Source organism: Podarcis pityusensis (genome assembly GCF_964106645.2).
Source record: "Podarcis pityusensis genome assembly, chromosome: 13".
In the NCBI taxonomy this organism is placed as follows: Eukaryota; Metazoa; Chordata; class Lepidosauria; order Squamata; family Lacertidae; genus Podarcis; species Podarcis pityusensis.
In genome coordinates this window covers 28161693-28186871 of record NC_138038.1, presented here as the reverse complement: position 1 = coordinate 28186871, position 25179 = coordinate 28161693, and the positions used below count along the sequence as shown (strand labels likewise).

At 42.4% G+C, this 25179-nt stretch overlaps 2 protein-coding genes across 3 annotated transcripts; both read right to left on the bottom strand.

Moving 5' to 3' along the window:
* Positions 1–282: 282 nt before the first annotated feature.
* Positions 283–19414, bottom strand: LOC308461471 (olfactory receptor 11A1-like; the record flags this gene model as incomplete). 2 transcript variants are annotated; one of them, XM_080978443.1, is made up of 3 exons in its annotated part: positions 19121–19414; positions 8955–9227; positions 283–1251 (listed from the first exon to the last, which is right to left on the bottom strand). In XM_080978443.1, the coding sequence occupies exons 1-3, from the start codon at positions 19163–19165 to the stop codon at positions 283–285; spliced, it is 1287 nt and encodes a 428-aa protein (XP_080834569.1). In that variant the 5' UTR covers positions 19166–19414. The 2 variants fall into 2 exon arrangements, 1 of the variants encoding a protein (XP_080834569.1); XR_013978902.1 differs by lacking the exons at positions 283–1251; positions 8955–9227 and adding an exon at positions 17657–17751.
* A 3831-nt stretch (positions 19415–23245) lies between these two features.
* On the bottom strand, positions 23246–24501 carry LOC308461816 (olfactory receptor 1E16-like; the record flags this gene model as incomplete). The annotated part of the gene is made up of 2 exons (XM_080978981.1): positions 24410–24501; positions 23246–24247 (listed from the first exon to the last, which is right to left on the bottom strand). The coding sequence occupies exon 2, from the start codon at positions 24215–24217 to the stop codon at positions 23246–23248; it is 972 nt and encodes a 323-aa protein (XP_080835107.1). The 5' UTR covers positions 24218–24247; positions 24410–24501.
* Between the last annotated feature and the right edge of the window lie 678 nt (positions 24502–25179).

Genomic DNA, 25179 nt, shown 5'->3' with positions numbered 1-25179 from the left:
TAAAAAAAAAGGAAGAATAAAACAGACATAAAAATATATATATTGTTTCCTGAATATCCACTTTCATTGAGGTACTTTAATCTTTTAACTCCTGAGAACTGCATCGCAACAACTAGAGCAGTACAACACCCAATGAATACTTAATGCAAAAAAGAACATTAGTCTGAGAAGTTTGGATCAAGTATTTTCATTGAGGAAAATAAGAAGGTTGAATGCAACAAGCAGTTGATGACAAAATCATTCTCAAAACTTAATCACAGCACTTTATGTGACACCATGAAACTATGAAACCATATTTCTGAATTTTATGACAGATTTAAACAGAGCTTCCTTCACCTCTCTGTTTCTCAAACTGTATATGAGGGGGTTCAACATGGGAGTCAAAATGGTGTAGAAGAAAGAGAAGATTTTATGAAGTTCCTTTAAGGTTTCTGTTTCAGGGACTACATAGACTAAGAATAATGAGCCATAGAAAAGTGTCACAACAATCAGATGGGAAGAGCAAGTGGTGAAGGCCTTCTGCTGGGAAGCTTTGGATTTAATTCGCAAGACGTTGAGAATAATGCGAACATAGGAAGCCAAAGTCAGTAGAAAAGGGAAACCTATTGCCATATACCCGAGAATAGAAGTTGCAAGTTTTACTAGGTGGGTATTGCTGCATGAGAGGTTTGCTAATGGATATACATCACAAAAGAAATCATCAATTTCATTGGGTCCACAGAACGTTAGTTGTACTAAAAAAGAAGTTATGATAGTGTTGGTCACCAGGCCACACATCCAAGAAGTGAATGCTAATTGGAGGCAGAGTTTACCATTCATAATGGATGTGTAGTGCAGAGGTTTGCATATTGCCAAATACCGATCAAAAGACATCATTGCCAAAAGATAACATTCTGTGGCTAAACAGAAACCAAAGAAATAGAATTGTGTGATGCACCCCTTAATGGATATGGACCTATCCCCAGTAAGGAAACTGACCAGCATCCTGGGCAGGATGGCTGAAATGTAGCAAGTCTCCAACCCTGACAAGTTCATGAGGAAGAAATACATGGGAGTATGAAGATGCTGGTCAACTGCAACCAGTAAAAAAATTAGGAGGTTCCCAACAACAGACAAAGCATAGATGGCAAAAAACAATACAAAGAGAAGTATTCTCAATCCGAGGAGATTGCCAAATCCCAGAAGGGTGAATGTTGCAGGGCTTGACAGATTTTTCTTCATTTCTGTTTGGTGGTGAATCTCAGCATCATTCTGAAATACAATTTTAAAAACATTACTGAGCTTGGGCATCCATCTCATTATTATTTTTCCTCTGATTGATTTTGAAAGTCACATGGGACATCCTTCCTGGGCCTCTGCATTCTATACTACTTAATAATTATACATTATTGGGAATAAGGGCCATATCTCAGTAGTAGAACGTCTTGGTTTTCATCTCCAGATAGAACTGGAAGAGAACCTTGCCTGGATCCGTGGAAAGCCACAGCCAGTCCGTATAAGAGATACGAAGCTAGATAGACTGACTGTGGCTGACCTCATATAAGGCAGCTTTCTATGTCACCAATAAGTGAGGCTCATGTACTTAAATTAGGGATATGACCTGGCTTTCTGTAGGGTCTGAATAGTGAGGCACATCAGGGTGATGCAGGGGTCTTTAACCCCATGCAGTTCACAGTGTGACAGGGGAGCTGACCCAGGTTATGGGTGCCCAGTGCGCATGATGCCATGATGTCACATTTTTACGTGATGTCATGATGTTATGAATGCACACGCACACCCAGCCTCGGAAGCTGACTTCTGGTGGTACTGAAAGTCAGGTTCCGAGACCTTGGAGACCTCAGAAAGCATCTCTGAGGTCTCAGAAGGCCTCAGACACCATCTTTGAGACCTCATAAGCTGCATGGGGTCCTGCAGTGTGGGTGCTGAGCATCCATAGCCCCCTATAGCTGGTGCTCCTGCACTGTGCTGTTCATAAATCTTGTGTTGGATCAGATCCTCCTGTTGTTCTGTTGTTGCTGTACTTTTCAGTTCTACAGAGCTCTATCTTTTCCTAGTTCTCTATGTTTCTTTAGACCCCTGGGCACTGCAACAAATGATACTGTCCCAACTGGGACACTAAGGAGCTCTGGATTTTATTATATTTTTCTTTCATCACAGTAGTTGAGGATTTGTTTGATAAGTTGAAAACTTCATGTAAGGTTTTTTTAAAAAAATAAAAAATCCTACACTGCTCTGCTTTAGCAATAACACTCAAGTCCGCTTCAGAACCCCACAGGCAGAATTCTAGATAGTCTCATGTTATAACCTCAGGCTTGAAAGCTCTGTTGAAGGGCACAAACAAGCACTGAAGAGGCCAATATGAAGCTGTGGAATTTTAAAAATGTAAGAACAAGTATAAATAACCACTCTTAACCAACTTAAGAAAAGTAAGAACATAGGACAACCATCTCCCAACATGTACATCCAATAAGGAAATACGGAGGGTGGGACTTCTGCACCTTTAACATTCATTCAGGTTGACCGAAGGGGGGAAAAGTTAGGGCTGTTTTTTAGATTCCCCTTTGCAGTGAATAGGGAAGGCAGAGCATCTTATTTTACAATGCAGCTTAGAAGCTTCAACACAGATCAAAGTGTAGGAGGCACAGAGCAATTCACAAACAGACTGAAATTTGCAAATAATGCACAGATACAAAATCAAGGCGAATCTTGAGAACAGTGAAGACCACAAATTTAAGCTTCTCCACGTTTGTTTTTAAACACAGGCTCCTTATACATGGAAACACACAGCACCTATCAAAACTCAAGCCAAGGATCTGGCTAATTAACTGAGGGCAGAAGTAATTTTTTTGTTTGTATTTTTTTCAGAAACACCTGAGTGTTGCTGCTCCCCTGAAAGGGGAATTGGAGAGGGATGATTTGCAGAATAGAAGCAGAAGGAAAGAGGAAGAGTGATTAACCCTTTCTGATTTCTTGGTTTCCAATGCTGCTTACCCCACCCTCCAAGATGTGGTCCCAGACCTGTGTAACTACACAATTCCAAGAATATCTTGCTAGAATTCTGAAGTGGAAGAGTGGGTGTTCCTAGTTTTGTAAAATTTCCAGCTTGCACGTATGAAAAAAGCTCAGTACTATTCTAGTTTTCTACTTTCAATTCATTTTTTTTTTAATGAAGTGGTCCCTGACTAGCAGTTAGTTCTCTTCTACCTGCTTACAACTCTACTGCATTAACAAAGACTATTATAGCCAAGTCCTGCAATACTTGTACTGCTTCTTTTGTTTGCAAATTTTTTTAAGTATTCAAAAAATGTAATTCCCCCACCTGAAGGTTCAAGTAGCGTCCTTGAACCTACCACCTCAGCATCTGACAACCTTATTGAGCTGCACACATCAGGGCTTCTAGTCCATACCTAGTAAAAAGTGTTCAATGGTGCCAGGCACTTGTTCCTGATTATAAAATGTGTGTACATGCACACATGCACACACATATACCCAGACTGTTGTGAAACTGTGAAAATGATTTTTGTGCAATTTTCTCTCCCACACACGCTAATGGACACATTCTCCAATGAGGGACAGAGCTTCATGTAAACATTTATTTTCCTTCCCAAATTATCTCAATAAATCAAAGACTACAACTTCAGACGAACAGTACAACTTTCCACCATATTATGTGAAGGGTGCTGTGTATGAAAATAGGCAGCTGAGCTTAGTCAATGCTTGGTACCTTAATAGCATGTGAGTTCTCAGAGCAACTTGTTTTTAAAATGTTTTTAAAATGTTTTGATTTAAGCTGGATCCTTGACATTACTGTTTTCTGAAACCTCTGACAGTTTTCTCAGTTCTATAGTACTTCTAAGAAATCAAAAATATTAATAAATTGGCAGGAGTTTTATGATTGCCTCAAGCCATGATATGAGGGCATATGATGCAGACCACTTGCTAAAGTTAAGCAGGTTAGGTGTCTGAATGAGGGACATATGGGAACCACTTGTACATGAGTGCCTTTAAGTACATGACGGGGGGAAATGGGATAAAGATATAGTACATTCAGTGAATAATAGAATTTTGTCTTTCTGAATGTATTCTGTGAACTCCAAAAAGTTAATTCTAGGATCCCAAATATTCTAAAATAAATCGGCTCAGTGAAAAAAAGATGACATTTCTCTCTCTCTCTTTCTTTTTGGTATGCATATCATAAAAAATTAACCAGTTTCCTCATAAAGCTTGAGAGTGACCTATGGAAGGAGGAAGACCAAGATCAGATAGGTTAGATTTATAAAGCCCAATTGCCAATTCCTTTCATCCAGTTTACCAAGAAAGTGGTATTCTTAATTGGCATACAGTGCATACGAATCATTTAAAACCCTCATAAAAATGGAAAATCATGTTTATATGTAGTACATGAAGAGAAAACACTAACAGGATGGATTTATAAACATTTACCTCTAAAATTAGAATACTTCCATGTGGAAAATCTGATGTATTCCATTCGGGCTCCATAAATAGGATGCAAGTTTCTCTTCCCTACCCCTGTTCTGTTCCAATCATGTCATTCTAATGTTGGCTCTGGAATCTTCTTTCCAGTTAGTAGCTAACTGTTAGTATGCTCACTTATTTAAAGTACAAATGATCAAGTTGCCATGCTTTTATTCAGAAGCAAAATATCAGCAGGTAACCTTACTTGAACATGACTAAATGATCAAGGACATACTGTTTCTAGAAATTAATATTTCATTATGGCTAGGGAAAAGCGCTATATCCCCTGAAAGCTATGTGCTCACTCATGCCTTGGGGAAGTCATTAGACTCTTCCAAAGCCAAGGCTCTTAATTAATACTATCTCTTCAGTGCTATGAAGGTACTCACAGCCTATCCTCAACATCCTGAATGAGAAATGCCACCTCACTTCTACTGAAGTTTTATTTATTAAGTATAGCGACATTAAAATAAAGGAGATAGGGTTTGGACATATTGTAGACTTGGACCCCAGTGGTCATCTAGTCCAACTCCCTGCAATGCAGGAATCTCAACTAGATGACAATCCAACCTCTGCTTAAAAACCTCTGAGGAACGAGACTCCACAACCTCCCGAAGACTTCCGGGTTGGTGCGAACAGCTAATGGCGGATTCCCTCCGAGCTCCGGAGGGAATCGGCTCCGCTGGGGACGGGTCTTGCCGCGACGGCGACGTGGAGACCCTCAAAAACCGCAGGCGCGGATGCCTGCGGACCTGGTGACTCGGTGGGCACCTTAAGCGCCCCCCCGACCCACGAAGAGCCTTTTTAAAGGCTACGGAGAGGGTACGGAGAGCGGCGTGGTGCTGGGAGTAGACCGCTACCCCAGCGGAGCGAAGCCGTGTGCCATGGCTGAAGAGCGCTGACTTTTTCCCTTAAATTCGGAACCCGAAAAGAAGCAACCCGTGAGTAGATTGGAATTCGGACTTTAAAATATCTATCTGTGAATTTGATACGACCGGGGGATGTGTTAAAGGGAAGTCCACACCCCCCCTTCTGCAGACGATTTAAAGCAATAGCAGGAGAACTAAGTTGGAGAGCCTACCCCTTTGGGGTGAGTTAAAAAGACATTAACTTTCACGATTTGATAAAAGAAGTTTTGAGCTGGAGTGTAAGAGTGGAATTTTAGAAGTTTTTCTCTTGTTGTGTGTAACCCCCCCTTCCGGGCCCGGGAGCGTCCTGCCTTTGAGCCTGTTGAAGAGGAAAGGAGTTTGACAGCTGTCAAAGCTGTCAAACGGGCAATTTAAAGTAAAAAAGCGTGTTACTTAAGATCTCCCTGGACTAAATGTGATACAATTGAATTAAAGTGGTTGGAAACAAAGAAACAAAGAACGAGGCAAAGGACTGTTGGGAAAAGATTACTAAGTAACCAGATTCCCTCTAGGGGGGATTCTGAGACATTACAATGGCTGCGGATGGAAATTTACTAGTTGAAATAGAAAGAATGTTTTACTTTGTGGGAATTTTACAAGAGCAGAGTCTGGCTATGAATAAACAACTCACGACCTTGACTTCTGGAATAAGCAGCTCTGCTGAATGTATTGAGGATTTGAATGAGAAAAAATCTGCAGCTGAACCGGAACAGATATCTCAAGAACTGAAGGAGACTAAACAAGGAAAGGAGAAAGCACAGATGGAAAGTACCAACCAGAAGCCTACACATGTGGATTATAAACAAGAAGACCCTTGGATTACATGGATTACAAATCTGCAAAAGATGCGAAAGATGAAGGAGGAGGCCCCTGGAGTACTTGGAATTCAAGAACTTAAAAGAAAGAAGAAATATGATGGGGGCCTCCATTCTGAATATGAAGGACTGGTGGAACTTTTGCAGCAGTTGTCTCTAAGTTTTCTTGTGGGAAGAAAACCTAGCTTGATTGGGACAGAACTCCTTCGAGATCCGAAGACCAACATAAAGGACTACCAACAAAACCGGCGGAGAGGGACTGAAAGAGACTTGAAGGCCTCGGATGTGAGGAATCCAGGCTAAGAACTGTTATTGTGGACATGTACTTGGGAAGGGATGAACCGGGGATGGGAGGGGGGGAAAATAGAATTTTAAAAACACTTACAATTTTTGGGTCTAGTCAATATGATTGATGTTTAATAAAAAATGGGAAATCGATGGAAGGGAATCTGAGTCCAACTTAGGATAGAATTTAATCTTCTACAAAAGATGTAATATTAACATGGTAAGGAGGTAAAATAATAACTTGCTGACATAATTATGGGAATTGGGATGTATGAAGGGGGGGTGGGGGGAAGTCAAGGGCCAAAGTTAAGAAAGTAAGATTTTTGAAATTATACATGTTCTTTGTCTTTGTCTTTTACGTGTGTGTTATGTCTTTATAAAATGTGAAAAACCAATAAAAAAATTATTTAAAAAAAAGAGACTCCACAACCTCCCGAGAGAGTCTGTTCTACTATCTAATGGCTCTTACTGTCAGAAAGTTCTTCCTGATGTTTAGCTGAATTCTTCATTCTTGCAATTTGAAGGCATTGCTTCAAGTTCTACCCTCCAGAGCAAGAAAAAACAAGCTTGCTCCATCTTCCATGTTAAGATGGTTAGAGAGTTTAGATAGTTGAAGAAGGCTATCATATCTCCTCTTCTCTGTGCTAAACATACCCAGCTCCCTCAACCGTTCCTCATAAGACTTGGTTTCCAGACCCTGATCATCTTGGTTGCCCTCCTCTGCACATGTTCCGGCTTGTCAATGTCCTTCTTAAATTGTTGCATCCAGAACTGGGCCTTGTATTCCAGTTGTGGTATGATTTTCAGAAAAATATTTTGTGTCAGGATATCAATCTCAGGGGGCTAGATTCAGACTTTATCATGCTTAGACTCATCAAATAGAGTTATTTATGTACCTGAGGAATTGGGTCAAGACAATGCCTGGAACCCTGCACATGCTGTACTTGCCTAGCTGTAAGTTTCACTGAACTCTATAGGACGTACTTTTTAAATATACATTCCACAAGGTTGTGCTTGCGTATGAATTAATTCATTTACTGCATAACCCCAAAATAGGCTTCTAAGCAGTTTTCAACCAGTTTCACAAACATGTCATAATTTCATAAAATTTCATAAAAACCAGTTTCATAAAACAGTTTCATAAAAACAGTTTCATAAAAACCAGTTTCACAAACATTAAAATATAAGCATTGCTTATTACAATGCACAATAGAACAATTTCATTTAAACAACATAGCAATTAAAGAGAAGTTTAGGCTAGTTTATCCTGACTAAGGCTGCAATCCTAATTCCTCTTACCTGAGGAGTAAGCCTCACCGAATTCAATAGGATTTATTTCTGAGTAAATGAAGTTAGGACTGCACTGCAGGTTTCTGCTTGTTTTAATCTTTGCCTTGTTACGTTACCAGTGACAGTGGCAGTTTGAGTATCATTTTGAAAAGACTTGAATCCCAGCCCAAAGGATTGTTATTCAATGGCAAGGGATGAGCCAATCTCTCTGTTTATGGCACATATTAGACGGTTTGTGTGTGTGTGTTTTTCCACACTTCTGTTCCATTTTCAGATTAATTAGTAAAGTTCTATTTTTTAAAAAAAAATCATCACAAAAGAGGTATTGTAATATGTATTGAAAATGTACTACTTTTTCAAAATATGCTTTTATTGATGCACTTTAATGACTATGTGAAAACTTAATGCCTCAAGCAACCCAGTCAATGACAAAACCAATCTTTATCTTCCTGTATACTTCACATGATCCAACCCACTATGAGGTTATGGAACTCAATCACAAAAAAATTCTGACAAATTTGAACAAAGCTTCCTTGACCTCTCTATTTCTCAAACTGTAAATGAGAGGATTTAACATGGGAGTAAAGATGGTGTAGAAGAAAGAGAAGATTTTATGTAATTCCTTTAATTTTTCTGTTTCTGGAACCACATAAACTAAGAATAACGAAAGGAAGAAAAGTGTCACAACAATCAGATGGGAAGAGCAAGTGGCGAAGGCCTTCTGCTGGGCAGCTCTGGATTTAATTCGCAAGATGGTACAAATAATGCAGACATAAGAAGCTAAAGTTAGGAGAAAAGGGGACCCTATTCCCATAAACCCCAAAATAAAAGTTGCAAGTTTTAATAGGCGGGTATTGCTGCATGAGAGGTTTGCTAATGGATAAACATCACAAAAGAAATCATCAATTTCATTGGGTCCACAGAAAGTTAGTTGACCCAAAAAAGAAGTTATGATAGTGTTGGTCACCAGGCCACACATCCAAGAAGTGAATGCTAACTGGAGGCAGAGTCTACCACTCATTATAGTTGGGTAGTGCAGAGGTTTGCATATTGCCAAATACCTATCATAAGACATCATTGCCAGAAGGTAACATTCTGTGCATGCCAAGAAACCAAAGAAATAGTATTGTGTGATGCAACCCTTAATAGATATGGACCTATCCCCAGTAAGGAAACTGACCAGCATCCTGGGCAAGATGGTTGAAATGTAGCAGGTCTCCAAGCCCGACAAGTTCATGAGGAAGAAATACATGGGCTTGTGAAGATGCTGGTCAACTGCAACAAGTAAAACAATTAAGAGGTTCCCAACAAGCGATAAAGCATAGATGGCAAGGAACAAGGCAAAGAGGAGGATTCGCAGTTCAAAGTCATTGCCAAATCCCAGAAGGATGAATGTTGAAGGGGTTGACAGATTTCCTCCCATTGCTTTTTGCTGTTGAATCTCAAATTCATTCTGAAATACAATTTGAAAAATGTTAGTGAGCTCAGCAACCCACCCCATTCCTGTTTTCCCTCCCATGGATGTTTGTGACTAATGTCAACAGTCGCAGGAGACTGCGAGGGACGATTTGCAGAGGAAATGCAGGAAGAGAGGCAAAGAGCTCACGATTCTTACCAACCTTTTTGGTTTGTCCCTGCTCTTTACCCCACTTCACCCACCAATTTGTGGTTCCAAAACTGTGTAACCGCAGGACCGGATGGGCTGACTTCCAGATACTATAGATCTTTGAAAGAGTGGTTATTGCAACCTTTGAAGGAAGTCTGCAATGAAATTTTGGAGGGGAAAAGGGCACCAGAATCGTGGAAAGAGGCGTATATCACACTTATACCGAAAACAGAGACTGAAAAGACTCAGCTTAAGAACTATCGCCCTATATCGTTACTTAATGTGGATTACAAAATTTTTGCAGACATTTTGGCCAAGAGATTGAAAAAAGTATTGATGAAAGAGATTCATAAAGACCAAGCGGGCTTTCTCCCGGGAAGACACCTGTCTGATAATTTGAGGAATATAATTGATATTTTGGAAAAATTAGAAGTGAATATAAACACCAAAGCAGTATTGATATTTGTTGACGCAGAGAAAGCTTTTGATAATATCCCTTTGTGATGGGACGATGAGCTGCTTGTGTGTAAAATCCTAGTCCCTCAGAGTTTGGTCAAGTTTGCAAACCTCTGTCTGTAACGGAGCCCCTTAAACATGGCTCCGTCAGTCGCTGGCAGATTCCGACAGTGGTTGCTTTCGGAATCGCTTCCAACATAAAAGCTCCTTAACGGAAACACGTCTTCTGGACTCTCTGCGTGACAGTTTCCGGCGAGGAGTGGGTGTCCCTACAGGAGGTCCTGAAACCTCCCCACTGTTTTCGCTGGAAGTGTCTCTGAGCCATCCCTCCAGCTCCCTTTCCCTCAGCTCAGCTCCTCTCCCCCTACTGGTTCCCTCTTCAGCTGCTGAGTCTCTCCCAACCTGTGTGAGCCCTTTCACTTCCCTTCCTTCCGATGGCAGTTCCCTGACATCCACCTCCCCTCCAGGGCCCCCTTCATCCCCTCTCGCCCCCTCCTCTACGGGCGGTGAGGAGGCAAAACCCCGGAATGAACTTCCTTCATCTTCCGATGTCCCGAACACTTCTCTCCACCTGTTGCGGTTCCTGGTCTCGAAGTACTCCTCCTCCTCAGAGTCCATCTCCCCTTCCCCTTCCGATTCCGAGAATCCTTCCAACTCCTCCTCCTCATCGGTGGTCCCAAAGTATTCCCTCCGGAACCTCTCCACAGGCTGAGGTTTCCTTGGGAACCTTTGATGGAACGTTTCTATCAATACCTCGTCATTGATATCTTCTGCCATTACCCAAGTGTTTTCTGACTCCGGTTCTCCTTCCCACGCTACCAAATACTCCACCTGATCCCCCTTCCATCTGGCGTCGAGGATTTCTGCCACATGGCTGCTGCATTCCCTTTCTTCTATGACCGGTCCCCGAGTGGCCATCCCTTCTCGTCCCCCCTCATACGGTGACAGTAACGACCTGTGAAATACTGGGTGCAGTTTCATGTGGTTGGGTAACCGGAGCCTGAAAGCCACTGGGTTGACCTGTTGAATGACCTCAAAGGGACCCAATCTCCTGGGTCTTAATTTCTTACAACCTCCTTTGAACGGCAACCCTTGGGTTGACAGCCACACCCTATCTCCCACCCTTATGGTTTCACCTTCCCTTCGGTTCTTGTCTGCCTGCCTCTTGTATTCTTCCTTCGCCCTTTCTAAGTTGAGTTGGAGCTGACGATGGATTGCTTCCATTTCTTCTACAAAATGCTCGGCTGCCGGGACACCCCATCTCTCCCCTTCTCCCCCTGGGAAAGCCCTGGGATGACACCCATAATTAGCCAAGAAGGGGCTCATCCCTGTGGACACATTCTCGGCATTGTTGTAGGCAAATTCCGCCAGCGCCAACTTTTCTACCCAGTCATTCTCTCTGTCATTGACATAACACCTCAGGTATTGCTGGAGGACCCCGTTTGCTCTTTCCGCCTGCCCGTTGGTTTCAGGGTGCCGGGCAGTCGAAAAGTTGACCTCCACCTGCAGTAAGCTCATGAGCTTCCTCCAGAACCTGGAAGTAAATTGTTTTCCTCGGTCTGAGACCACCCTCAATGGCACCCCGTGCAACCTAAAAATGTGTTCTACAAATAACTTCGCTGTCTCTTCCGCCGTGACTGCATGCGAGCAGGCTACAAAGTGGCACATCTTTGTTAGTAGGTCTACCACCACCATGATGGCTGTTTTCCCCTTGGACTTCGGCAGATCAGTCATAAAATCTATCGACACTGCCTCCCAAGGTCGTTCTGGGGTTGGTAAGGGTTCTAATAGCCCCGCCGGTGCCCGCCTCTCCCCTTTGGCTCGCTGGCATTGCTCACACCCTCTTACATACTCCCGTACATCTTCCCTCACCTTAGGCCACCAAAATTCCCTGGTGACCAACCACATGGTTTTGTGTTGTCCAAAATGCCCAGCCGTGGGGCTGTCGTGCAACTGCTTGAGTACCCTCCCCCTTAAGTCTCCTTCAGGGATATACAGTGCCCCTTTGTAATACAAAGCTCCATTTCTTTCCTCGAAACCCCCTGGTTCCTCTCCCTCACCCCTAAGACCTCTGAGCTTATTCTGGGCGTATTCATCATTCTCTGTTTCCTCTACCAGTTCTCTTTGTCCCACCAATGCCGCCCCACACACCCAGCGGTCCTCTGGAATGACATGTCTCTCTTCGGGTGCTCCCTCCCCCTCCAAATATTCAGGTTTGCGTGAGAGAGCGTCCGCCCTAATGTTCTCTGGGCCTGGCACGTAACAAATCTCAAAGTTAAATTTGGAGAACTCCTGGGCCCATCTCACTTGCCGTTGGTTGAGCACTCGTGCCGTCCTCCAATACTCTAGGTTCTTGTGGTCAGTGCACACTTGCACCTTATGTTGTGCGCCAATTAGCAGGTGCCTCCATCTCCGGAACGCCTCATGAATGGCTAGTAGTTCTCGGTCATACACCGTGTAGTTCCTCTCGGATTTGTTCAGCTTTCGCGAAAAAAAGGCACACGGTCTCCACTCTGACTCCTCCTTCCCTGGCTGCAGAAGCACCGCCCCAATAGCTCTGTCTGATGCGTCAGTTTCCACTCTCATCGGTTTTTGTAAATCCACATGCAGGAGTTGTTGTTCCGAGGCGAAGGCCCTTTTTAGTTCCTCAAATGCTCGCTCCGCCTCCTCAGTCCAAACGAACTTCTTCTTACTGCTGAGACAGTCCGTAATGGGCGCCGTCAGGTGGGCAAAGTTTCGGATGAACTTACGATAGAAGTTCCCAAATCCTAGGAACCTCTGCACATCCTTCCTTGTTTTGGGTGTTTTCCATTCCAGCACCGCCTGGACCTTGCCGGGATCCATGGCCAATCCCTTGTCTGACAGGCGATACCCCAGGAATTCCACCTCCTTGGTATGAAACTGACACTTCTCCAGTTTCACCCACAGCTGGTTGGCTTGCAGCCTGCTCAACACTTCTCTGACGTCTCTCACATGCTGCTCCTCATTCTCAGAATACACCAACACGTCGTCTAAGAAGGCCACACAATTCTTGTAAAGCAAAGGCCCCAGGACATGGTTCATAAACGATTGAAAGCACGCGGAGCCTCCTTGTAGGCCGAAGGGCATAACTAAATATTCAAATGCCCCCAAAGGGGTGAACATGGTGGTTTTCCATTCATCCCCCTTCCTTATTCGTATCAGGTTGTACGCCCCCCTTAGGTCCAGTTTAGTAAAAATCTTTCCCTTCCTGACCCTTGTCAAAATGTCGTCAATCCTGGGCATAGGGAAAGCCACTGGTTCTGACACTGCATTTAAGGCCCTGAAGTCACACACAAGCCTCGGCTTGTTCGTGTTTTTTTTATCCACAAAAAACACTGGGCTGCCCCCCACCGCCCTGGACTCTCTGATGAACCCTCTCTTCAGGTTCTTGTCAATGAACTCTCTTAGCTCCTGCATCTCTCTGTCTGACATGGCGTACAGCTTGCCTACAGGGAGCTGTGCCCCAGGGAGTAAATTGATTTGACAGTCAAAGGGTCTATGCGGGGGTAGTTGGTCAGCTTCCCTTTCGCTGAAGACGTCGCGGAGATCTGCGTATTGTCGTGGTACCTTCACGTTCTCCGTTACTTCAGTCCCTGCTAGGGTGGCTTGGGCCCCTGCCAAACCCTTTCCCTCTTTGCAGTGTTCTAAGCAATGTGCTGAACCAAAAGAAACCACTCTCTGATGCCAGCCCACCAGCGGATCATGTAACGCTAGCCAGCTCATCCCCAATATAATGGGAGCTCCTCCCAAGGTGGCCACATTAAACGCTATCAGTTCGGTGTGCCTTGCCACCTTCATTATCATTGGGACGGTCTGCAAGCTGACTTCTCCTCCCAACAGCTCCCTGCCATCGATCGTGGTCACCTGCAGGGGGTTGCTTAAAGGGATCGTCTGTATCTGGTGTTCAGCTGCAAACTCTTTGCTCATGAAATTGCAGGAGCTGCCTGAGTCCAACAGCGCCTTTATCTTTAGAGGGTGTCCGTTTGGCAGCTCTAGCGCCACTTCTATCACTAGGGCGGGTTTAGGAGGTTCTGGCGTGGGCACTTTCACTGCTCTTTGGCCTGGCTGCTGTGCCCCGACGGTGGCAGCCAGGCGTTGGCTTTTACTTGCTTCGGTATTTCTTCCTCTCTTCCCTCCACAGCTCCTACCATCCCTTGCCATTCCTTCCTCTGGGGGCAGACTCTGGCAATGTGACCTGGCTGTTGGCAGAGATAGCATTTCCGGGCGCCTTTTCCCTCCTTCTTTCCCCCCTCACTGGGCTTTGAAACTGCGCGCGCGCGCGCTGTTCCGATTTCCATCGGCTCTGCCGGCGGGAAAGTTGGCTCTGGAATGTCTGGAATGCGGAACTCCTTCCAACGTTCCCCCTTCCCTTCCCGCCTCTCCAATGCTCTCGCCTCCTGGCGCGCTCCTATGGTCAGCGCTGATTTGGTCAGCTGGTCCATAGACTCCGCCCTGGGCGCCCGGGAAAGTTCGTCTTTCACAGCCGAAGAAAGCCCTTCTTCAAAGAGCATTTGAATGGGTTCCGCCGATAGATCCCACCCCAATTTATGGATCAACATGGTGAACTCAGTCCAGTACTCACGGACAGATGGGCTCCCCTGTTTGCAAGCCATTAACTGTCTGCGGACCACTCCCTGTTCAATATCGCTGGAAAACATCAGATCCATGGCGCGAAAGAACTTCATCGTGTCCTTTAGGACGTCACTATTCGCTGCCATCAGGGGTCTAACCCAGTCTCTCGCCCCCTTTTCAAGATGCCCAATCACGAAAGCCACTCGTGATTCCTCGTCAGGGAATTCATCAAACTGCAGATTGAGGGCATATTGCATCTCTGTCCGAAAGCCATGATAGTCTTTGGGCTCCCCCCCAAACTTCTGCACCAATCCTGGTACCTTTCTGACGAGCTGGGTGTCTTTCCCCTTTTTGTCTGCATCCTGAGCCCTCCTCTCCTCAAGCCTCGCCGTCTGCAGCGCTAGCTGGACCTCCAACACCCGGTACCTTTCTTCCAGGCTTGGACCCGCTCCAGCTCCTGCTTCTCCGGTTCCGGCTGGGTTGCTCATGATGCCTTCTCCTGCACAAGCTGCTCACGAAGACTGTCGGAATGCTGTGATGGGACGATGAGCTGCTTGTGTGTAAAATCCTAGTCCCTCAGAGTTTGGTCAAGTTTGCAAACCTCTGTCTGTAACGGAGCCCCTTAAACATGGCTCCGTCAGTCGCTGGCAGATTCCGACAGTGGTTGCTTTCGGAATCGCTTCCAACATAAAAGCTCCTTAACGGAAACACGTCTTCTGGACTCTCTGCGTGACAGTTTCCGGCGAGGAGTGGGTGTCCCTACAGGAGGTCCTGAAACCTCCCCACTGTTTTCGCTGGAAGTGTCTCTGAGCCATCCCTCCAGCTCCCTTTCCCTCAGCTCAGCTCCTCTCCCCCTACTGGTTCCCTCTTCAGCTGCTGAGTCTCTCCCAACCTGTGTGAGCCCTTTCACTTCCCTTCCTTCCGATGGCAGTTCCCTGACACCCTTGGAGTTTTATGAAGAAGAATCTGCATGGGATGGGGGTAAGCCAAGGTTTTGAAAATGGTATAGGTGCAATATATTCTGAACAAAAGGCTAAATTAATTGTAAATAATGTGGTTACGGAAGAATTTAAGATAGAAAAAGGGACACGACAGGGGTGCCCAATTTCCCCACTGCTTTTTATATCGGTCCTGGAGGTTTTGCTAAATATGATTAGAAAGGACCAGTTGGTTAAGGGCATACAGGTCGGAGCTAAACAGTACAAACTGAGAGCATTTGCAGATGACCTAGTATTGACGTTACAGGAGCCAGAATCTAGTACTAAAAGAGTTTTAGAATTAATTCAGGAATTTGGTCAGGTGGCAGGTTTTAAATTGAACAAGCTAAAAACTAAGGTTTTAGAGAAAAACTTAACACCGATTGAAAGAGTGAGGTTTCAGAATGAGACAGGATTGAATGTGGTAAAGAAAGTAAAATACTTGGGGATTAATATGACAGCCAAAAATGGGAACTTATTTAAAGATAATTACGAAAAATGTTGGACGGAAGTGAAAAAAGATTTAGAAATTTGATCAAATTTGAAACTCTCGTTGCTGGGCCGTATTGCTGTGATAAAGATGAATGTATTGCCTAGAATGTTGTTTTTGTTTCAGACATTACAAATTGTAGATAAGATGGACTGTTTCAAGAAGTGGCAGAGAGATATTTCTAGATTTGTCTGGCAGGGCAAGAAGCCCATAATAAAATTCAAGATATTAACTGATGCCAAGGAAAGAGGTGGATTTGCCCTGCCAGACCTTAAACTTTATTATGAATCAGCAGCTTTTTGCTGGCTGAAAGAATGGCTACTTCTTGAAAACACAGACATTTTGGATCTAGAAGGTTTTAACAATGTATTTGGATGGCATGCATATTTATGGTATGATAAGGTCAAAGCACACAAAGCATTCAAAAACCATATTGTTAGGAAAGCATTGTTTAATGTTTGGACAAGATACAAAGACTTATTGAAAAATAAAACCCCAAGGTGGCTATCACCAATGGAAGCAAAAGCTCTGAAAAGGCTCAATATGGAGGCCAAATGGCCGACATATTGGGAAATTTTGGAGCAAGAAGGAGATAAATTGAGATTGCAGAGTTTTGAAAAATTAAAAAATAAAGTGAGAGATTGGCTCCACTACTATCAGATAATGGAGGCATATAATTTGGATAAGAAAATAGGCTTCCAAGTGGAAAAGTCAAAATTAGAAACAGAATTGTTAGAACCCAAAACTAAAAATTTGTCAAGAATGTATAACTTGCTGTTGAAATGGAATACTCAGGATGAAACGGTGAAATCTGCTATGATTAAATGGGCACAAGATGATGGACATAATATTATGTTCGCTGACTGGGAACAGTTATGGACCACAGGTATGAAGTTTACAGCATGTAATGCCTTAAGAGAGAATATTATGAAAATGATATACAGGTGGTACATGACCCCAGTCAAGCTTGCAAAAATTTATCATTTGCCCGATAATAAATGTTGGAAATGTAAAGAAACTGAAGGTACATTCTTTCACCTTTGGTGGACGTGCCCAAAGATTAAGGCTTTCTGGGAAATGATATATAATGAACTGAAAAAGGTATTTAAATATACCTTTCTGAAGAAACCAGAGGCCTTTCTCTTGGGCATTGTCGGCCAACTGGTGCCAAAGAAGGACAGAACCTTTTTCATGTATGCCACAACAGCAGCAAGAATACTTATCGCAAAGTATTGGAAGACACAAGATCTACCCACTTTGGAAGAATGGCAGATGAAGGTGATTGACTACATGGAATTGGCGGAAATGACTGGCAGAATCCGAGACCAGGGAGAAGAGTCGGTGAAAGAAGACTGGAAAAAATTTAAGGACTATTTACAGAAATATTGCAAAATTAAGGAACTTTAGAAGGATGTTGGATAGAAACTAAGAGGTTTTTAGCTGTAATGCTTTAAGAGACATGGGGAAAAAAAGGTTAACAATTGGGTAAAAGATTAATGGTAAGGATTTGCTGAACCAACAAATTGAATTGGAATACAAAGAAGGGAGGTATGAGGAGGTCCGGGGAAATAAGAGTAAGGAAGATAGGTTATGGAACATTATTGTGTTTTTAACTGTTTTATTTTGTACGTTTTTTCTTATTTTCTACTTTTTTGCTGTATTTTAAAACTTTATACTTTTTTCTTTGTTTTGTATTTTCATGTATTTTTGTGAAACTTTAATAAATATCATTATAAAAAAAAAAAAACTGTGTAACCGCAAAATCCATGACATCACACAAATGTAGAACTGCAGATGCTGAAGAATTGAAAGTGTTGGAGTGGAATTTAGTACTTCTGACTGTAGTAGATGTTCCCTATTTTGTAAATAAAAAATAAAAAAATCCCAGGTTATATATAAAAATAAATTTTGACTTTACTATCCTAGTTTTCTGTTTGCAAGGAGGTGTTTTATGAAGATGTGGTCCTTGATTGGCTGTTAGTTTTCTGCTAGTAGTTTAGGACTCTACTATATTTTACTGCTAGATAAATAGATGTGCTCAATGGCTATATGTGGAGCAGAATTATGTGGGAAGGAGGCAGTAGACTTCTGAGAAATGAAGGCAGCTCTTCAAAATTGTAGGTGGGAAATACCACATTGAATGCTTCCTTATAAATGAAATCTCCTTGCCTGCAGAAATCTAGCACAATGGGGAATAATATTCTAGCTAAGGTCTTCCATGCCTGTGCATCTTTTATTATTTCAAATAATTTATTTCAAAAACAATGTGATTCCTCCACATGCAGACTGAAGTGGCATCCTTTATTCAACCACCTCAGCCCTTGAGCACCTTATTGAGCTGCCTATGTACACACCAGGGCTTCTAATCTATAACTAGGATTAAATTCTGTCAGGTATTTTATATGAAACTGTTATGAAACTGTGAAAATGATTTTTTGTGTATCTTATTTCTCCTGATAGTTAAGAGGCATGTTGGACAATGCAGGAGGGAGCGTCATATAAGCTTCAATTTTCACTCCAGAACTATCTCAGTGAGTCAAACAGGACAACGTCAGACTAGGAAGCGGACATTATGAAAATAGGCAGCTGAGCTTAGTCAATGCTTGGTACCTAATAGGCACACCTTCCCTTGCTCCTTGACATTGCTGTTTGCTGAAATCAGCTTTCTCAGTTCTATAGTACATCAAATTAATCCAAAATATTAATAAATTGACAACAGTGTTATTTTTGCCCCAGAGCATGCACTGAGGGCAGATGAGGCAGGTTTAGGTCTGGTGAGTGCCTGGATATGGAATGTCAAGGAACCTCATGTATGCCACCTTGAAGTCCACGATGAAATGAAGATGGGCTGTTACTGCACTAATTTAAATCAATGATAGCACTGAATATGTTTCCCTGAACATATTCTGTGAAATCCAAAAAAGGTTGACCCTGCAATGCCAAAGATCCTAAAAAAATTTGGCGCAGTGATAAAATATGTTGTTTAATTTATTCTGTGTTTACAAGCTAACAACCTACCTTTTCTCCCACAAAACATGAGACTGACCTACAGAAAGAGGCAGACTGAGATCAGATTGGTTAGATTGACAAAACCCAACTTTCCCTTCTTATCAGCCACTATCAGTGTATATAAACCATTTTAAACCTTTATAAGAATGAAATACTATATCACAAATATAGCACTTGGAGACAAAAGGTTAATAGCATGATTGATAAATATTTACCTCTGAAACTGTTATATTCCTAGGTGCGTTCCATTCAGTTTCCATATGTAGGATGGAAGCTTCTCTTCTCTATCCCTGCTCTGGTCCAAACATTTCATTCCAGTGGTGACTCTGGTGTCTGGTGCTTCTTTTGTAGCAAAATATTACTGTACTCACTTATTTAATGTACAAATGATCAAGTTGCCTTGCTGTTATTCAGCAGCAAAATATGAGAATGTAAACTTATTTAACAGACTATTTCTACAAATGGATATTAACTATGGTTAGGAAAAAGAACTTAGCAGTTTGCCAGGGTTTGCCTTTCTATGTTTTGAATTATAGGAGTTATAGTGAGCTATTACCATAGTCAGGCTTACATAACAGGACATCAATGACCCTGGAAACTACATGTTGACTCATGCCTTGGGGAAGCCATTAGGCTCTTGCAAAGCCAAGGTTCTTAATTAAGGTACTCACAGGCTGCCCTCAACAGCCTGAACAAGGAATGGCATTCATTCTGATGACATTTTATTGCTTAATTATTGAAGTAACAAAATAAAAGAGATGGAGTTTATTCACAATGGTCTTGTGGATTATCAGAAAAATGTTTTGTGCCAGAATATCATACTCAAAGGGCTGGGTCCAGACTTCATCATTCTTTGTGTATCTAAATAGAGTTATATATGGACTGAGGAATATATAGACCTGCAACCTAGCACATACTTGCCTAGCTGTAAATTTCACTGAACTCTATGGTGATAAATTCTTAGATACTCAATCCACAGGGTTGTGCTTGAATATGAATTAATTTACCAGAAAGAAAGCCTCATAGGTTTAATTTTGAATAGATGTATTTAGGATTGCACTGTATGGCTGCAATTTGATGCAAACACCTGTATGAATAAGATTCATTGAACAAAACATGACGTACATCTCCATAAACATCCACAGGGTTCGATTGTAAATGAAAACAACTAAAAGGGTTGTAACTGAGATTTGAGCAATTTATTTATTTGAGCAATTTATTTATTTCAGGGGTTTATTGAAACGTTATTTTTCTTACTGTGGTGGAATACATAATCATTATGTTATTCCAAAATATTCATTTTCAATGCAAAGGCAATAATGCAAATTGGAAGGGAAGGAATCAATTGCATATTGTTTGCAGACTGAAAACAAGAACAGCTGCATTTTGGCACTAGGGCCTGAGATTCTCCACTTGTTTTAAATCATTTATATTCCAGAGTTACATTTTCAAAACTTTGCTTTTTAGCCAGTGGATCCCATGCTGTGGAACAGAAACCTGGGATATAAACATCTCAACATATCAACGAATTTTTCCAACTGCTTCTAGTACAATACCTTATACTTCCACAATATTGATTAAGAAAGTACTACTGATTGAGGCTTCCGGGGGAGGTGCTTCTGGCAATGGCAGAATTCCTCTGACCGGGAGGAATCTGCTCCGTGGAAATCTGGGTCTGGCTGCCACGGCGAAGGCGGAGACCCGTTAAAATCACAGGCGGGAGAAGCCTGTGAACGTGGGATTCGGCGGGCACCTTTTGCACCTCCCCCACTCGCGGGGAACCCCGGTTTTGGGGGCTCCGGAGCGACATGGGGTGAGCGGCGCGCATCGAATCGTCTGCTTCTTCCACGGAGCGAAGCCGCATAGCTGTTGCCGGAGAGCGCTGACCTTTTCCTGTGGACAATTTGACTTTAAAGTAATTGCCCGTGAGTAGAAACGGAAGAATTGGATCTCTAAAAGTTTAATTTGGCATCGTAACGGGGAGGTTCAAAACAGGAAGTCCGCCTTCCCTTTGTGTAAATAGACTGAGGCAATGAAGTTGCAAGCTGGAGTCCTGGAAGGTCTTTTGTAAAAGATCAAATTTCCAACAGTAACGAACATTAAACCCCCTCTTGGAGGCAGGAGAAGAGAGGGGGAAGGTGTGGATTGAATATGCCTGCAGGAGAGAGCAGAGAGGCTTAAAACACTGCCGCTCTGACCCTGGAAACGGGCTGCTAGTAAGATTGATGTGTTTTTTTTTCCTTTTTTTGGAATGTTCATTGACAGCGCTTAGAACGTTCATTGACAGCTAGCTAAATAAGAGAAATACATTGTTTCTACTGTTCCCAGCTGTTTAATAAAAAAGGAGGAAAGTAACTGAAAATTGAAATTAACTTCGGATTATTGAAACTGTGTTTAAAGGAGGACATATTGACCGATACAATTACAACTTGTTTCCCCCTAGTGGAAGCTTTTGAAATTGGTTACTTTACAGGAGCTGGGCTGGGGGAACTTCCAGCTGCAAGATAAGAAAAGTGTGAAACTTTGGAATTGACCTTGAATTTCTAAAGTGTTATGGCAAACGAAGGGGAAAAAGCAGATGGGATGTTGACAGAGGAGGCCTTAGTGGCTGCATTGTTGAAAATAAATGATTCGCTGGAACAACTCCATAAGAAAACAGATGCGAGGAATGCGAAACTGGATGTTGCAAATATTGAGACTGATTTAATTGTAGAAAGTTTAAATAAGTTGGGACAAAAGGTGAATACCAATTCAGAAACCACCCAGAAACCGATACAGGAATCTACTCTGATACGGCAAACTGCAGATGAAGTCAGGGGAAAAACCCTTGCTGCTGAACTTAAGGTGATACAACTGGAGAGGAGAGCCCCATCCATACAAAGACAACTTGATGAACATAAGCTGACATTCGTTATGATTGAACTTAGAGAAGAGCGGATAAATTTGGGGACCAGAGCCCTGTTTGAGTTGGAGAAGGAAAGCCTGATAGAGCTTCAGGAGGTGACAAGACTAACATTGGTTGAGAAAGAGAGGTATTTGGGGGTTAGTATGACCGCCAAAAATGTGAATCTGCTTAAGGACAATTGTGAAGGATGTTGGATTGAAGAGAAGGGGAATTTGGAAATATGGTCAAATCAGAAGATGTTACTGTTGGGCCGAGTTGTTGTGGTGGGGATGGGAGCTGCTGTGTTGCTGGGGATGTTACTGTGGTTTCAAACATTGCAAGCTCTGGATGGGATGGAGGGTCTCAGGAGGTGGCAGAGAGATGCTCCTAGAGTTGTTTGGCAGGGCAGGAAGCCTCGAGTTAAGCTTAAGATATTGTTGGATGCTAAAGAAGGAGGTGGACCTGCCCTGCCAGACCTTTAAACTTCGTTGTGAATCATCTGTCTTTTGCTGGTTGAGAGAATGGTTGCTTCTTGAAAACACCGAAGTGTTGGATAATGGCAGACGAAGTAGATGGACTATAGGGAATTAGCGGAAATGACTGGCAAGATCCGAGACCAGGGTGAAGAGTCGGTGGAAGAAGATTGGAAAAAGTTTAAAGACTATTTATAGAAATACTGTAAATTTAGATTGTTAGAAAAACATTGGAATGAAATTACATGGCTTTAGTTGAAATGTAATAAGGAATTAAGTATAAATAGATTAATAGAAAATTAAGGGGAAAGTATGGCAAGAATGTGTTAAGATAATTATAGAATAGAAAACAGAGTAAGATGGAAAGGAATTGCTGAAACAAATAATAGAAGTAGAATACAAAAAGGGAGCTGTGAGGAAGTTGCTGGAAATAAGTGAATGAAATATAAGATATTGAAAATGTTTGAGGTGTTTTTAAATTGTTTTTGTTTGTCTTTGCTTGATTTGATATTTGTATTGTTTTTTCTTTCTTTTTTCCTTTTCTTTGTGTTTGTTGCTGTGTTGGAAATTTTGAAAAAGTAATAAATATCATTTAAAAAATAATAAAAAAAATAAGAAAGTACTACTGATTGTTGGCTCCACAACTCCTTTCGTGGGAAACTTGTATCCTTCCAGAGGCTGCTGGACTCCAACTCCATGCCATTCAGGTAGAGCTGATGTGCTAGAGAAGGATTTGAGTGTAGATTCTCAGAGGCACTGCATGAGAGGCAGAAGGGGCGCCAAATTTTGGCATCACACAGGGAGCTGCTGAAAATTGAGACCCCAAGATCCGCCACTGGATTTGCAATGGAGTTCAACAACCTCTGGAAGACCATTGGTTCCCTATCCCTCCTGTATTCTCTTGAAGGAAATATATTACAGTTAAGAGCATCATACACTGTAGAAATGGTTAGGCAAAACAGGGATCCATTTATTGAAACCAGTTATGACAGTACATTTTTCGGCATCCTTGCAAAATGCGTCACCTTGCTGCAAACTCTTCTTAGGGCTCTTTGTACTTCTTTATTTCTTAAACTGTAGATTAAAGGATTGACGAGAGGTGTCAAGGCCGTATAGAAGACGGAGAAGACTTTATTGAGGTCTCTCAGAGTTGGTGTATCTGGCAGCATGTAGACAATGATTATTGTGCCATAAAAAATGCAGACAACAATCAGATGAGAGGAGCAGGTGGAAAAGGCCTTTTGCCGTCCAGTGGTGGATGGTATCTTTAGGATGATGGTGATGATGCAAACATAGGATGTGAGGGTCAGTAGAAATGGGGTGATAGTGAAAATGAAGGTCGAAAGAAAGGTGACAAGTTCAGTCATGCTTGTATCACTGCAGGAGAGTTTTTCAAGTGGGATGAAGTCGCAAAAGTAATGATCCATGACATTTGGGCCACAGAAGGATAACTGGGCCATCAGATATAATATTACACAATTAGCCAGCAAAGAGTCGATCCATGCCCCAACAATGAGCTGAACACAGAGCTTTACATGCATGATAGAAGTGTAGTGCAAAGGTTTACATATCGCCAGGTAGCGGTCATAGGACATCGCTGCCAGGAGATATGTCTCTATACCTACACAAGAACCAAACAAATAAAACTGGAACAGACATCCACTAAGAGAAATGGACTTCTTGCCACTTATCAAATTGGCCAACATTTTGGGCAAGATAATAGAGCTATAGCAGGTCTCCAAGCAAGACAAATTGGCCAGGAAGAAGTACATGGGGGTGTGGAGGTGTTGATCAGACACAACTAGCAAAAGGATAAGGAGATTCCCAGTTATTGTCACAATGTAAATCACTAGGAACAGTACAAAAAGATGGGGCTGAAGCTCAGGGAGATCCCCAAATCCCAAGAGAATGAATTCTGTGATAACTGTCTGGTTTTCCTTCTCTGTGTTCCACATTGATTTAATCAACTGCAGGTCACATCAACCCTAGAAAATAAAAGCAGAAGAAGATGAATTTTGATATAAAGACTTCCATCAAGTTTTAACCACCCCCCCCTTAATATCAGCAGCACTCGTAAGCTGTTTTGCAATAGGAGTAGCTCAAGCAAAGTTTAGTGGATTATAGTATGTGAGACAGATTTTGCATACCATCTCTGTTGCAGCTTCCAATATGATTACAATCCTCATATTACAGTCCAACCTATTAAAACCTGTCCTGAAGTACCACCACGTAGCATCATCATAAAGCCAATTCAGAACGAGGGTGGTGCTTCTTGCTATCACTATGGCACCTTGTGGTTAAGCATCTGGATGCTCAGAAAGCAGCTGTGGTCTTTTCCTGTCCTAGGTTCATGCACCAGCTCTGCACATTCCTGAGAAGATGAGACCTGGCCACTCAAGCTATGCCTTTGTGACATGCATGAACACCTGTGTTTTTATTATTCATGGTTTCTTATCTGAGTAACAGTCATTTTAGAATTTGCAGTGCAGAGTCTGCTTCTATTTTTACTGCTGTTGCTTTAAAGTGGTGTAAGCCCCCCACCCCACCCCCCAGGCAATGCAAATGCTTTGGAAGGGTGGAGTATAGTTTTTTCTAAAATCAATCAGTTAATAAATGCCAAGCATGCTTAGTCAGATGTTCATCCCACTGTTGTCACTGGAACAAAATACTTTCCCAAGCAAGTGTGTGCAGGATTTCAGCCTAAGGCAATGTGAGTGCTGCAATGCTAAGCGAAAACACAACACAAGTATCTTTGTCCAAAAATGAGCTGAGCTTTCTTTTTCCAGTTGGAGTAGTGAATGAAAAGGGGAGTTTGATATAGAAATGTTTTGATGAACTGGGTGAATTTGGGGAGGCAGTTGCCATTTCTCCCCATTTGTCTTCCTGACTAAGTGTAGAGACGGGAGAGCAATTCAAT